General features: G+C 38.5%; 1 protein-coding gene across 3 annotated transcripts; it reads right to left on the bottom strand.

Moving 5' to 3' along the window:
- Window positions 1-349: 349 nt before the first annotated feature.
- Window positions 350-14,528, bottom strand: SNX20 (sorting nexin 20). 3 transcript variants are annotated; one of them, XM_074211351.1, is made up of 4 exons: window positions 14,417-14,528; window positions 11,199-11,353; window positions 9,468-9,619; window positions 350-7,202 (listed from the first exon to the last, which is right to left on the bottom strand). In XM_074211351.1, the coding sequence occupies exons 2-4, from the start codon at window positions 11,338-11,340 to the stop codon at window positions 6,534-6,536; spliced, it is 963 nt and encodes a 320-aa protein (XP_074067452.1). In that variant the 5' UTR covers window positions 11,341-11,353; window positions 14,417-14,528; the 3' UTR covers window positions 350-6,533. The 3 variants fall into 3 exon arrangements, with proteins under 3 accessions (XP_074067452.1, XP_074067454.1, XP_074067453.1); XM_074211353.1 differs by having other exon boundaries at window positions 350-7,178; XM_074211352.1 differs by having other exon boundaries at window positions 11,199-11,350.
- Window positions 14,529-14,756: the final 228 nt, after the last annotated feature.

Here is a 14,756-nt window from a genome sequence, read left to right as displayed (position 1 = left end):
AGTTCTTTTAAGAGTTACCAGTTTTACTTGGGTCCTTTTGATCAGTGGGAAAAGGTACAGGAGGCCGGGAGGTGGTGCAGTGACTGTGCCTTTGAACTCTCCAGGCCTTAAAGCCTGTAAGAATATTTTCTCTCTCAGCTCTCCTGGTGCCAGAGAAAGGGAGATGAGAAATTGCCCAAAGGACAAATGGAAACCAAAGGCGCCACCATCTGAAACTCACAATCCAATTGATCTGGAGGCAAGGAGGGGGATTTTTAAAAGGCATTAAACATTTAAATGTCAGGTCTTCCTAACCAAAATTCTTTATTTCCAATATTATTTTATATCTTTTGTGTTTTTAATTCCTCCCCCCACCCCTTTTCTTAGTTCATTATTTATAGGAGACCATTTGGATGCTTTTGAAACCAGCAGATACAGCACCGCCATCTAGTGGTACGTGTGTTTATTGCAAGGGCTAAACAACAGCTTGGTTCTCATCATTTTCAATCCTTCCAAAGCTCTACCTTTGCAGATCCTGGAAAACATAAATTTCCTGCTAGCAGTTCTAGACTTAGTGATCATGGTGGTAATGTTTGTAGATGATAGGAGCATAGATTTAGAGCTATAAGCGACCTTAAAGGTCAAAATTAACCCAACAGCCGCTCCCAAAGGAGTCATCCAACTTTGAATTTAAATTGTCCAGGGATGGGGAGCTTGCTATCTCCTGAAGCAGCTCATTCCACTTCTTCTTAGCTCAAATTATTAGGAGGTTTCTTTCACTAATTTTAGCCCTAAATCTGAAACTTCCAACTACATAATTCCTAGCTCTACCAGTAAGGGATAAGTCCAATGAACTTGAAGGTCTTGAACTAAATCCAATCTTTTCAGAGATCATCCCCTAGCTGCAGAAATCAGTCTTCCTGACAAGAATGACAACAGGATCTAAGCAATTACAGAGAAAAGCTTAGGTTGGGGTACAAAAAAAAGAAGATACTTTTTATAGTACTTCTACAACATTCACAATAAAAGACTTCAAATGAATAAAGCTAATTTAAAAACTTTCAAAAAGGAGATTATACTTTTATTCATTCAGTAGATGAGCACCTTTTATAGACCTAGCTGTTCAAGGCCTTGGTTGGTGTGGTCAGGTGGAGAAAGATGAATAAGAAGTTCTTGCCTTCAAGATATTTACAATTAACCTATCTGGGGAAATAAGATTGATAAGCATTAGACATTTAACAAAGATGCAGAGCATTATAGATTATGGTATAGACAGCGTGTATACATATGTATACACTGTCTCAACATACATATATATATATATATATATATATATATACACACATTCACAGAGACTGTGCCATTTATAATTATATACACACAATTAAAAATCATTGTCTTCCTCAATGCTTAACAAAACATATTCCTGGTACTGTATTTTTTCTATAATTTTTGTCCAACCTGGAATGTCCTTTCCCTTCTAAATTTTATCTGTCCTTCAAAACTCAGTCAAATCTCACTTCCTCCAAGAAGCATTCTTGGACCACACCAACCCACTCTCCAAATTCTTAATTCCTATATATACACACATACATGCATGCATGCATTCAAACATAGATACATATTCCAGACAATAGAGTGATATATACCAGGGAATACACACATATACGTGTACATGCATATATATGTGTATACATCTGTGTATGCTGCTACCAATTTAGATATTAGCATTTCTTGGCTAAGGTTATGTGTGCTCATTGTGGAAACTAGTATTTGATGGGAAAGGGGTCAACCCATAGATATAAAGCTTGGGATCTTCCTCTACTCCAATAATGATATAATAATCAGAAGCTGACTTGGATGAGATCATATAACCTTGACTAATAACATTAAGTAAACAGATACAGTTCTGCCCTGAAAATCCCCCTCTCTACTAAGAGAGCAAAATGGCCAAATTTCTGGCCCAACTTCCTGCTTCCTCTCCTGGTAGGCACTGAAGGAAGGGAGGATGGGGACAAATGAGTCTATTTTGCCTTTCTTTGAGTGACAGCCCCTTGCTCCACATGCACTTTCACAACACAATTGTACTTTGCTACATATGGAACCTTTCTACACTACTAAGACTTTCATATATTTTAAAGGATTAACACTTTTATTAAAAACTAAAAAAAAAAATGTAACCCCTCAGTTCCTGAACTCTGATACAAAAGTAAATTGATTTGGTGATATCTTTTTTGGTAGTTCTCTCCTAGATATAGCTCAAGAGTCAAAGGATTACAAGTATATTGCTTTTAATTCATTATTTGGAAGAATTGTGAAACTAGATAATCTCTGAAATCTCTTCCAGGTCTTACATTCTAAGAGTCTATAAAGCAGGCCTCTCCACTCTTGGCAGTATCACAGGATCATAGACTTTAGTGTATGAAGGGATCTTAAGGGTTGATAATTCCAAAACTCTCACATTTTTAAAGATGAGGAAAGTGAGGACCAGAGATATTAAATAGCCAAGTCACAGGATCATAGGAAAATAGATCTGGAGTTAGAAGGGACATTGAGGATCATCTAATCTAGTCCCACTTTACAAATGAGAAAATTGAGGTCCAGGGAGGTTAAGATAACAGAACTTGGGTTCAATTCCATATTTTCTGTCTCTTTCTGTGATTCCATGCTCCTTCCTATCAGTCCTAATGTGAAAAGATCCATTTCTGCCTGTGGACCATAGGTTTTAGCTTATAGTCTACATCTAAAACCATTAGTTGGTCTGTCTTCTCAGTAAAATAAGAGGTAAGTGAGATCATCTGTGGAGAGTCATGGATAAGGGGATGGACTTTGGATCTGGCTAGAAGAGGTTTGGATTAGTCACTGTACGGGAATGTGGGAAGCAATCAAAAAGATAAAAGAAGTCTAATGGAAAAATAAGGCCTTTCAAGCCTTTGTGGCACATTTTCATGTGGTCTCTTCAATACTTCCATTCAGGAAGCACCATGAGCAACAGTCAGTAAAGATAAACCAGACCTCATTTGGAGGATGTTCAACTTCAAATGTGTAAACTGTGTTTCTTTTTTATCCCTAATCTGAAGCTTCTGGGTTCAAAGAAGCATAGATTCCTTGACAAAGTTTGCTATTCAAAAGAATGAGGGACACTTACATAGTAGTCATAAAGAGAAATGGGTAAATTAGACTAGAGAAGAGGAACAATTGTGAGATGGCAAAAGGATGAGGATAATGAGTAAGATAGGAGCCCTTGTACCTTCCCACAAGAACCCTTAGTTGATTTTGCCCCAAGACCTATCAGAGAACATAGTATCTCATCCAATGAAAAGCAAACTGCAATTTAAATCAGAGCAACTGAGTTCAAATTCTGACTTTTCTACTTACTACTAATGGGATATGGGCCGAATCACTTTTCTACCCTGACCTTAGTTTCCGTATTTGTAAAATGAAGGGGTTATTCTTAATGACCTTTGAGGTTTGTTCTAACTCTAAATCTATGATCTTAGAAAATTCCAAACATCTATGGATAGAGAGAGACTGGAAAGATTTTGAAGGCCCTTGTTCTTTCCCCTGAGAAATGTTCCTTTCCTCTCTTTACATAAACAAGCTCGTTTTGTTTTATTTGTTTTGTGGGGGAAATGGTTCCCTGTCATCCTCTGGTGGGATGGTAGTTCACAAGAATTAATAATTATTGTATGATGTGGAAGATCACAGGATTCCCTGTAAACAAGCCATCGCTGTTCAGAGAGAGGAACATCTTGCCTGCATATGTTTCATTAGTAACAAGGCATTCCTCACGGGCTTCTTTCCTTATTTCAAGAAATGGGATGCACAGAATTAGCTTCCTAATGGCCTGAGTGGTAACATAATGAAATGGAATGGAGCCAAAGTTCAATGGATTCCAATACAGTGATCCCCTTTGGGAAGTCCTTTGGTCCCAAGATATTTACATTTGTCTTAGGCTAATGTTGCAGAGCTTTACTGGAGAAATGAGGACTACACACAAAAACCTGTGTGTAGTCTAATCTGTAAAGAAACTTGAGCTTCCTCCTTATGTTGGCAAGGGGGTGGGGACAGATTGCTCATTAAAGCCACTCAATGCAATCTCCCTCAAATTCCATTCAACAAGTATTTATTGACTTTCCTCTTGTCCAGCTCTGTAACAGGTGTAGGAAATATAGAAGAAAGCCTTCCCCCACTGCCATCCGGGGCCTTACAGCCTGGTTAGAAAGTCCACGTGAAACAGAAGGCAATAACTGAAGGCAACACTGGGGGACTCTGGATCCATTAAAAAGTGAAGAGGTCGGGTTATGTAGGGGTCACAGTGGATAGAGCACTGGCCCTGGAGTCAGTAGGACCTGAGTTCAAATCCAATCTGAGACACTTAATTGCCTAGCTGTGTGACCTTGGGCAAGTTACTTAAATGAACATTTTTTAAAAGTGAAGAGGTAGAGGGCTGGAGAATTCATGGAAAGCTTTCTGGAAAAAGCAGGACTTAAACTGATGGTTTTACAGATTTATTTAGATAATGAAAGGAGAAAGGCACAAAATTTAGTAACGAGGAGCAATAAGAAACAGGAGGAAGATAATCAGAGATGGCATCATTGATATGAATGCAGATGAATTTGGAAGAACATGCCAATATATCAGCCTGCATCTGGCAGTGACCTGGTGAAAGAAGCTTTAGGAAACACTGATGGGAGGATAGGGGTAGGGAGGAGAGGGATTGAGTGTTTCAATAGTTTCTGCACGCTAGAAGCTAGGACATTTTGAATTTGGCTTCCTGAAGTTATCTTTTGAAGTTGGTCCCTTTCCTCAGAGCCCTGAATAATTCTATTAACTATACACTGTGGGATCTGGTTGTTTGGTGACTGTGCTTTTGGAAGAGAGTAAGGAAAGCTGTGGAAAAAAGAAGGTAGGCAAGCAGTAGCTGAGAGGTGTCGTTCCTTTTTCAAACAACAACAACAAAAGCAAAAATAAAGATCACCTTTTAACAAGTTGTTCGTGTGTTCATTTCAAAGGAAAAGGATAATAATTCCCATATGCAAAGTTGCCCTTCACAAAATCCTACTTCTTGTCCTCTTAAGGCTCACTGAGCCTTAGATTTGGAGTCTGAAAATTTGATATGATGATCTATGTCTACTAAAGGATTTTGAGTTTTATCTGAAATATCCATCTACTTAAATTCAAACTGGGTATTTGGAGACAGACAGACAGGGAGACTGACAGACAGACATTTGTTTGCTTGTTCCTCCTTTCTACTTCACGCTAGATGTCAACATGGTCCTGGACACCTGACTTGCTCTCTCATTCATAGCTGCTCTCAGGCTCTCTGCATCAGGAGCTGAATGGGGCCAAAGGATGTGATTGATGGTTCAGTTCAGGGGTTCTTAACTTTTTTTGGCTAACCTGGTGAAGTCTATGAATTTCTCAGGATCATGTAGCTAGATTCATAAGAGAAAATTCATAGGAAACCAAATGTAGTGAAATAGTTTTGTTTTTTTTTTGTAAGGCAGTGGGGTTAAGTGGCTTGCCCAAGGCTACATGGCTAGGTAATTATTAAGTGTCTGAGGCCGGATTTGAACTCAGGTACTCCTGACTCCAGGTCTGGTGCTCTATCCACTGTGCCACCTAGCCGCCCCCTGAAATAGTTTTAAAAAAAAAGGTCCATGGACCCTAGGTTAAGAACCTCTAAATATTGTAGAAAGGATATAGTATTCAGAGACCAGAGGTCAAATTCTCATCCCAAGCAAGACTCCCTGGGCAAGTTATCCCATTTTTCTGAGCCTGTTTCCTCACCTGTTAAATGTAAATAATAACATTTATACAAACTACATTATTGTTGTTGTTGTGTCATTTCAATATTACCCAACTCTTTGTGACCCCTTTTGGGGTGTTTTTGCCAAAGATACTGGAATCATTTTCCATTTCTTTCTTCAGCTTTTTGACAAATTAAGAAACTGAGGCAAGCAGGGTTAAGGCTTGCCCAGGATCACACAGTTCAGTAAACATCTGAGGCCAAATTGGAACTCAGGAAGATAAGTCTTAACTTTAGGCTTGGTGTTCTTCCCACTGTACCACCTATCTGCCCCAACTCATAGGTTTATTGTTCAAAAAATTTTTAAGCTGCCTTTCTGTCTTCTTATCCCTTCTTTTCCACCACACTCTCTGTTCTAGCAACAGTAACCTTGAGGATGACGTTCAGTGTCCTCTGGAAAGCTCACCTCTTCCTCTTAGTTTCTCTTCAAGGTCCAAATCAAATCTCACAAACTCCCAATCAGAATCCTCTGTCCCTATAGTTCCTATTGCCTTACCCTCTCAATGTCTTATATCTTCTCTATCTATATCATTTTCCATTATTAGCTATATGGTTCTGTGTTGTCTCTCCTATTAGAATGGGAATGCTTTCTGAGTTAAAAATCGTTTTTGCCTGTCTTTGTACTCCTAATGCTTAGTATGGTTCCTAGAAAATAGAAAGAATTTGATAGATCCTTGATGACTTGACCTGACTTGACTGCAAAGTCATATAGAAATGTCAACTGTTATTATTGTCATTACAGTTAGTGTAGGTACTCTCGGACAGTGAGCTCTTTCAAGGTGATGCCTCTGGCTGGGGTCCTCTGGAGTTGGTTTTCTTCCAACTTCTCCTGCAAAGATACAAAGTCCTTCCCCAGCATGTAGGCCAGGTGTATCATAGCCTCCAGCAATGGGACATAGTACTTATGACTAGAGCGGACTGGAAAGTAAACAAGGGCCTTCTCTCCAATCTCAAAGGCCTCTTTAGGGTGCTCCAAGTCTCGGTGGCAAACCAGCATAGCACACAAGGAAGAGACCACCAGAGTGGGGCAGTGGTGGGTGAGTTTCTCCTGCAGGGGAACCACCAGGATAAAGATATCCAAGGCCTTGACATACTGTCCTGCTCGGAGGCAGCCATAGGCCTCCTTCAGCTCTGCCCTGGTGAGGAAGTCGATGAATTCCCGGGAGCGGCGGACACACTTGATGGAGTACAGAAGGCTCAGGTACTCCTTGAAGGCAAGCTTCCTCTCACTGATCATCTCCTCTGTGAAGTTGCCTGTCAGGTATTTCTTGGGGAAGATGATATCTTCAATTTCTTCACTGAAATTCTTCAGGAGGTTTTTGTGGAGCACCTCAAAGTCTGAGTATCGCCTCTCCAAGATGGCTTTGTTGCTGTCAAAACTCCCTGTCTGAATGACAATGATTTTGTACATCTAAGATTTAAAAAACGAAAGGAAAGAAAAAAATAAAATTATTTAACTATGCTTCAAATCAGGCATTGACTAGGAGTTCTCAACTTTTCTGACATCATGGACCCTTTTAGCACCAGGTAAAGTCTATTGACCTCTTCTCAGAATAATGTATTAAGATATATAAAATAAAAATAGGATTATAAAGGAAAACAATTGCCCTGAAATACAGATATCAAAATTGAAAATTAAATGAGCTGAATTAAACAAATTTTTCTTTTTTTCTTTTTGTTTTTAGGCTTTTGCCATGCAATGAGGGTAAGTGGTTTGCCTAAGGTCACATAGCTAGGTAATTATTAAGTGTCTGAGGCTGGATTTGAACTCAGGTACTCCTGACTCCAGGGTTGGTGCTCTCCGACACCTAGCCTCCCCTGAATTAAACAAATTTTTAAGAAAGTCCACAAACTGGATGCCTGAAATGGAAATCCTGTCTTGTCATGTTTTTAATAATTAATTTCATCATATTCTTTCAGTAATCTGAGCTGGATCCCTGACACAAAAATCCATCTTTTTAGCACCAGACTCCTTTAAGTGATTCTCTGTATATGATAAAATGCCCCATTCTTCAAAGAATCAAACTATGTGAGGAGCCCCAAGGACAACAGAAATACACATTTTCACTATAAAATGATTGCAGTTGGTTACCAATGATGACTTCTTCTGTCATGACTGACTCTTTGTGATCCTATTTGGAGTTCTCTTGGAAAAGATACTGAAGTGATTTGTTATTTCTTTCTCCAGCTCATTTTACAGATGAGGAAACTAAGGCAAACAGGGTTAAATGGCTTGCCAGTAAGACTCTGAGGCAGGATCCTAACTCAGGAAGTCTAGGCCAAGCATTCTATCTACTGTGCCACCTAGCTGTCTAATGATGACTTGCTCATGAGAAATAGTATTGAAGTCATTTTCAAGGGCATACATGACTGGAAAGGGTGATGATGAGCTGGCCATGGAGAGAGACCCAAGGATAATGGTTGCATAACCTTCTGGTGACCAGGACATAGGGGACAAACACCCCCCCCCCATCAACTGTTCAATGGACCTTTCACGGAAGATTTGTGGAAAGACAAGGGCAAGAATTTCACAGAATGAGAAGGGATTAATGGATTGTGATGTGCCTATAGAGGAAATGCTCAAAATGAAGAAATCACAGATCTACTAAAGAAAGGAAGCATTTGATTGGAGTCTGCTATTCCATGTATGGGACCCTCTAGTCCCTTCTGCATCTGTCCATCTTTGCAGAGAGGATTCACCATATTTGTAATATATTTCTTCCTCACCTCACCTCTCTCTTTTAAAACCCCTAGTTTCCTTGATGTCTCAATTAAGCTGCCATCTCCTATAGGAAGCCTCGTCTGATCCCCTAGTTGTTCAAGCTTCTTCCAATTAATTTTTATATATTTTGCATTTAGATATTTATGCAAATGAGATATCCTGTCAATCAAAGGTAAGCTCCATGAGTATATTTGTTTTTGTCTTTGAATCTCTGGTGTCTACCATTGTGTCTGGGACATAATAAATATTTTAAAAATACTTTCTGAATAAAATTTTAATTTAATAGTTAAGCACTGTATAATGAAAGTGATAATCTATGTAGAAGTGGCTTGTAGACTTTGAAGTGTTAACATGTCTGTATATTACCATTATTGTTTGGGGTGATACAGTGGTAAGGGAATTTTCTTTGGGTATTCTCTCTGGTTATCTCCTGGTGGCACACGAGGGTCTAATAAATGTTTATTTATTGATTGAAAGAATGTTTGATTACCTATTACATTGGATTCTTCATTGTTGTTTAATGGGACTTGCCTCCCTAACAAGATTATAAACACCCTAAGGACAGGACAAGATAGCTGTCCTTAATATGAGATTATATAAACTAAAAAGAAAAAGACATTCATACATATCCCACAGGATAGAACCACATTAAAAGGCTGGTGAAACATTATTATTCCCATTTTACTTACCTCCCCAAAATAGATTATAAATGCCCTAAAGACAGGACAAGATATCTTTTCTTAATATGAGATTATATAAACTAAAAAGAAAAAGAAATTCACACCTATCCCACAGGATATAGCTAAGTTAAGAGGTAGGGGAAACATTATTATTCCCATTTTTAAGGTGAAGAAGTCGGGGCCCAATGAGTTGCCCACAATAGTGAGCAGGTAGTGACAGAAGAAAGATTAGGAGCTGTAGGAAGGCAGTAGACACTTCTGTAGGTCAGCTTACCACATATTTGGAAGAATATTGTTTTGCAATTCTGGTGGATGATATCTCAAAGAGCAGTTTGACAGGTTTCCCATGGCATTTCTCTTTCCTCCAATATTCCTGGAGCTCCTTTGTAGTCATGCAAGAATTGGAGCTTGGGTCCTGGCTGAAATCTGGAAGGATGACATAATGGACAATAAATAAGTACACTTGGGAGAAGAACAACCTCTGCTCTGTGAATGTGGGAAGATGACTGGGTCTCCATCCTGAGGAAACCTCTCAAGAGTTATGAGAAACTATAACTAACATGCCTCTTCTCTATTCTTCTGATTCTCTAGTGAATCACAGGAAAAGCTGAGAGGGAACTTAAAGATTCTTTAGTTTAGCCCCTTGATTTTGTGTTGAAAGAAACTAGATCCCAGAGAAGCAGAGAGTTGGCCAAGACTATATAGCTAGTTAGAGGCTGAAACAGGACTAGAATCTGCATCTCCTTATTCCTACGCCATTAATCTATTATAGTCTGCTGCTTCAGAGATCTACCTGTTCCATTATCTTCTGAAATTGTATGTTTCCTCCATAGTAATCTGCCTCCCCACCAAGCATCATTCAGCCTCTGCTTAAAGACCTACTAGGGGTGGCTAGGTGGAGCAGTGGATAGAGCACCAGCCCTGTAGTCAGGAGTACCTGAGTTCAAATGCAGCCTTAGACACTTAATAATTACCTAGTTGTGTGGCCTTGGGCAAGCCACTTAACCCCATTTGCCTTGCAAAAAAAAACCTAGAAAAAGAAAAAAAGACTTCTACTAATTTATTATTCTCCATGGCAATTCATTTTATTTTTGGTCACCACTAATATTTAAGAAATTTTTCCTTATCCTAAACTGTAACTGCTTTCCCTCTTAGAAATGGTCCCCCCAGTAGTCTAATCTTTATTTTGTTGATGAGGAAATTAAATTTCAGAGAGGTTTAGTCCTTTTTCCAAGATCTCACACAGCTAGGTGAAGAGGGGTTTGAAGCAAAGAAATCAACAAGGCAATTAAATGTGGGCATTGCCAGTGCCTCAAGAATTTCTGGATTTAGATGTTTCTTAAAACAGATAACTATTATCCACACTAATGGTAATAATCCACAAAAAGGAACAAAAAAAGAAAGTAGTGCCATAATTACCCTAGATTAATGTATAATGCAAAAGTTATTTTGCATTTATCTTTCTATTGCAATATGACATATATAATTCAAAATGTGGCATACTTATATATGTGCATATATACAGACTACAAAAAGATAAGAATGAGAGAAGAGAGGAAGTGGAGTCACAACCTTCTTGATGAGTCTAGCTGCAAAAGATAGGAGAGATTTGAGATAATAATTATCAGAGATGGTTAAGATCCATTGAGAGTTTTTGAAGATGGCAGAGATATGAACATGTTTATAAGGAATAGTGAAGTAGCCAATAGATAGAAAGAGAATGAAGATAAATGAGAGAATGGAGATGAAAGAGGGGTCTGTCTGCTGGAGTCCTTAAACAGACTTCAGGTGAGAGCAGAAGATGGTGAGGAATACATTGGGTTACCAACCAAGACAGAATGACTGAAGAAGAATCCTTCTGACACAAACAGTCCCTTGTTCAAAACAGGAAGTTGTGCTTCCTTCAGAAAGATCCAAAATTAGTGAAATATGGAAAGAGAAGGAATAATCCTTGGGTTTCTCCAATCTCCTGCCTGTTCTGGGAGATTTACAGGGAATAACCTACTTAAGTCCTTCTCTGATCTTGGGCTGAAGGTATCAGGATGGAGTGGGGCTGCTGCTCCTTCTTCAATTTCCATTTTCTTTCTGTGGTGGGCATCAAGATGCCTGTTCCAGCCTGAAAGTCCAGGGTTCTGATCATTCTCCATATTTTGCAGGCTACTGTTGGGCACAAGAGACAGATGGTGGGAATCCATTGGCTAGAAGAGAAGAGCTAAGGTTTCCAGAGTCAGAGACCTGTTTATATCCTTTATGATAGTAGAGAGAGGAAAGGGGCATAATCACAGTGTCATATTCAAATGATGCTTTAAGACTAATGAACATTTATATGCATTATTTCATTTAATCTCTCACATCAACCTTATGAATTACATTGGTAAATGGTAATGGTGGTGGGGTGGTAGTAGTATTGGTAGTAGAAATAATAGTATGATTATTAGGTCCTTTTTCTGATGAGAAAACTGAGGTAAAATGATTTCTCAGGATCACACAGCTAGTAAAATGTCTGAGGTAGGATTCAAAACCAGGTCTTCCTGATTCCAAGTCTACCTGTCTGTCTATTATACTACCCACTGGTTTCTCATGTTGAATTCTTGTGGTGAACTCTCTTGGGAAATTCCAAATTGTCTCGTTGTATAATTAGCAATTTGAAACTGAGGACTGCATTTCTTGAGGCTTAAGCCAGATAAGCTAATAGTAGTCTAAGGAAGAACTCCTAGTTTAGGGTGTAGGTTCCTGTAAGGGATAGAAACTTCTTCAGTCTTAAAGGGGATATTCTAGTGTCCTGTTCCAAATAATAATATCCCTTGAAGGTGTTGTCTAGCGGCTTCCAAATCTCTAATGAGAGGATTCATATTTTTGTTTTGAGAGTCATTATTTCCAAAAATCTTTCACAACTATGTTTATATTATCCTTATATATTCTTATAATATCCTTACAACTTTATAATAGCTAATATTTATAGCACATTGTGGTTTGCAAAGCACTTTGCATCTCTTTATTTAATTTGATACTCAAAACAACCCAATGAAGTAGGTATTATACCCATTTTACAGATGAGGAAATTGAGACTGAAAGAGGTAAAATAAATTGTCAGGGGTCACACTAGTAAGTTTGACAAGCAGGGATCCCTCAGGTCTTCTGACTACAGATTGAAAGCTTTATCTATTATGCCACCTGGCACAAATATTCTCCCTACTTTTTTACCGTGGTTATTTATTTTTTAAAAAAATTTAATTTATTCTTCTTTTTTACACTGAACAGTTCTGTACAGTCTCCCTTTCTCCTTTTCTACCACTCAGTAGAGACGGCTAGCATTTGACACACACACACACACACACACACACACACACACACACACACACACATACACACATACTTATAAATGTACATACTATGCATATTTCTATTTATTAGTTCTTTCTCTGCATGTGGACAGCATTGTCCTTCATAGGTCCTTTGTAGTTGATTCGAATATTTATACTACTCATTAACTTAATCATTCACAATTGCTCCTTGAATATTATTACTGGTATTGTATATTTTCTTGGTTCTACTCATTTTGCTCTTCATTATTTCATGTAAGTCTTTCTATGTTTTTGTAAAATCAACCAGCTCATAATTTTTTAAAGCACAAATAGTGTATGACAATCAAATACCACAATTGTTAAGCTATTTCCCAATTGATGGCATGTCCTCATTTTCTCCCTAATTTTCATGTAGGAAATCCAGACAAGACAAGCAACACAACATAGGTGAAATGTTATATAATGTTAAATATAATAGCATCTTTTCTCTTTCTCTTTCTCTTCAGAAGGGACAAGATGCTCTCGTCTCTTGCCAGTCCTATGGAGGCCATTAGAGAGGGGCCCTCACACATCAGAATCAAAGTCTGATCCCAATCTTTCTGAAAACTCTATTGATTATACAACTACTCCTGAAATCAAGGGATCTGGTTAGCCATTCAGGAAACTATGCTAACAGATGTTCATCTGACCTCTGGTCTAGATCTAGGTATTCTTTTCCTGGGTATTCTTCCCCCTGAGCTTCAGAAACTATAATCCAATCCTATTAACCATCCACTGACCATATTGGTTATCTGCTTGTTTTAATTCATATCCAGAGCACATGGACGATGTCAGAGTCAGAATCCCCTTGGGACTGGGGGCTTATTTTAAGCAAGGGGAAGTCAGGTGATTCTGATGTACATTTAAAAGCTGGGTAATGCTGATAAGCCAGATCCTTTTAATTTAATGGCTTTAGCCTCTAAGACTAAGTTGCAGAAGATGTGCCCATTTGTTTTAAGAGAGGAAATTTCCCATGCCAATGAAATCAAAGATGCCCCTTGTACCCCTTCCTATACCCACTTTATAGGGTCATAGATTTGAACTTGGAAGCAAACTTAGAACTACCTAGTCCAATACCCTAATATTACAGAAAAAGAAACTGATATCCAGAGGGTCTAAGACATTTGTCCAAGTACCATTTGGCAAAGGCAAGAGCTGAATTCAGGTCTTTGGGCTTCAAATCCAGTATTCTTTCCATTGTACTATATAGTCTCTGACACACCTGCCTTCCCTTTACTTTGGAAGAAAGTACAATTAAAAATAATTCTCATATTGGAGTAACTAGGTGGTACAGTGATTTGGGTGCCAGGCTAGAGTCAGGAACACTCATCTTCCTGAATTCCAATCTGGCCTCTCCCTGGGCAAGTGTCTTAACCCTGTTTGCCATAGTTTCTTCATCTATAAAATGAGATGGGGAAGGAAATGGCAAACTACACTAGGATCTTTGTCAAGAAAACCCCAAATAAAGTCAAAGCCAGTCAGACATGACTGAAATGACTCAACAACAGCATTCTATATATTAATAAGCCTATAAAAATTAAATATTTTAGAAGGAATGGAGAGAATGATAGTAGCATACCCATTCTTGGAATATGACATTACTCCATATCTCTATCAGAAGGTTTCATCATAGGCCTCTACTGATTATCCAACTAGCAATCTCTCCCTTCCCACTTCTCCAGATAATCCTGTCCAAGAAGTCCTTTCTCCATGAGTGTGGAAGGAGAGCCTGGTCTCTGTTTTAGGTCCCACAGGGTGGTCCCAAGTCAGAAACCAAAAGAGTATTTCAAAAGAATCTCCTGTATTTAAAAGTAGACAGATTCCTGTAGGGAAAAAAAATCAATGACCCAGCTAGCTAACCATGTTAAAAAATACTGACCTGAGACCTCTTGGAATAACACTTGTGCGAGTCCACAGTCAGGAGAGATGCTGCTGAATTTTACATATTTTCCTAGTCTTTCTGAAATACGGTTGTGTTCTTTTTCTCTGACTTCCTTATTCTACAAGTAGGAAATAAGCAATGTACTTGCTAAGATCTCTTTAGTCTGATTGGCTGGCAGGGTGTGGAGTTTGACCTCAAAGTGAAAGACTCTATGAATTGCCATTTCTCCTCACCCTGTAACCGTGAGTAAGGATTTTGGGTTTTTTTTTTTAACCTAAAAGTTGTATTTCTTTTTCTCATTCCAGAAGTCAATCTTTCTATTTGATAGTCCCCCTTT

Source organism: Macrotis lagotis, chromosome 1, assembly GCF_037893015.1.
Source record: "Macrotis lagotis isolate mMagLag1 chromosome 1, bilby.v1.9.chrom.fasta, whole genome shotgun sequence".
NCBI classification, from domain to species: domain Eukaryota; kingdom Metazoa; phylum Chordata; class Mammalia; order Peramelemorphia; family Peramelidae; genus Macrotis; species Macrotis lagotis.
Note: the sequence above shows the minus strand (reverse complement) of the source record. Positions and strands in the feature narration are given on the sequence as shown.

Excerpts from the sequence above, each read along its gene's own strand:
- SNX20 (XM_074211351.1), bottom strand. The coding sequence starts at position 11,340 with ATGGAGAATGATCAGAACCCTGGACTTTCAGGCTGGAACAGGCATCTT. Across the intron at positions 9,620-11,198 it reads AAGATCAGAGAAGGACTTAA|ATTTCAGCCAGGACCCAAGC; the intron begins GTAGGTTATTCC and ends TCATCCTTCCAG. Across the intron at positions 7,203-9,467 it reads AATATTCTTCCAAATATGTG|ATGTACAAAATCATTGTCAT; the intron begins GTAAGCTGACCT and ends TTTAAATCTTAG.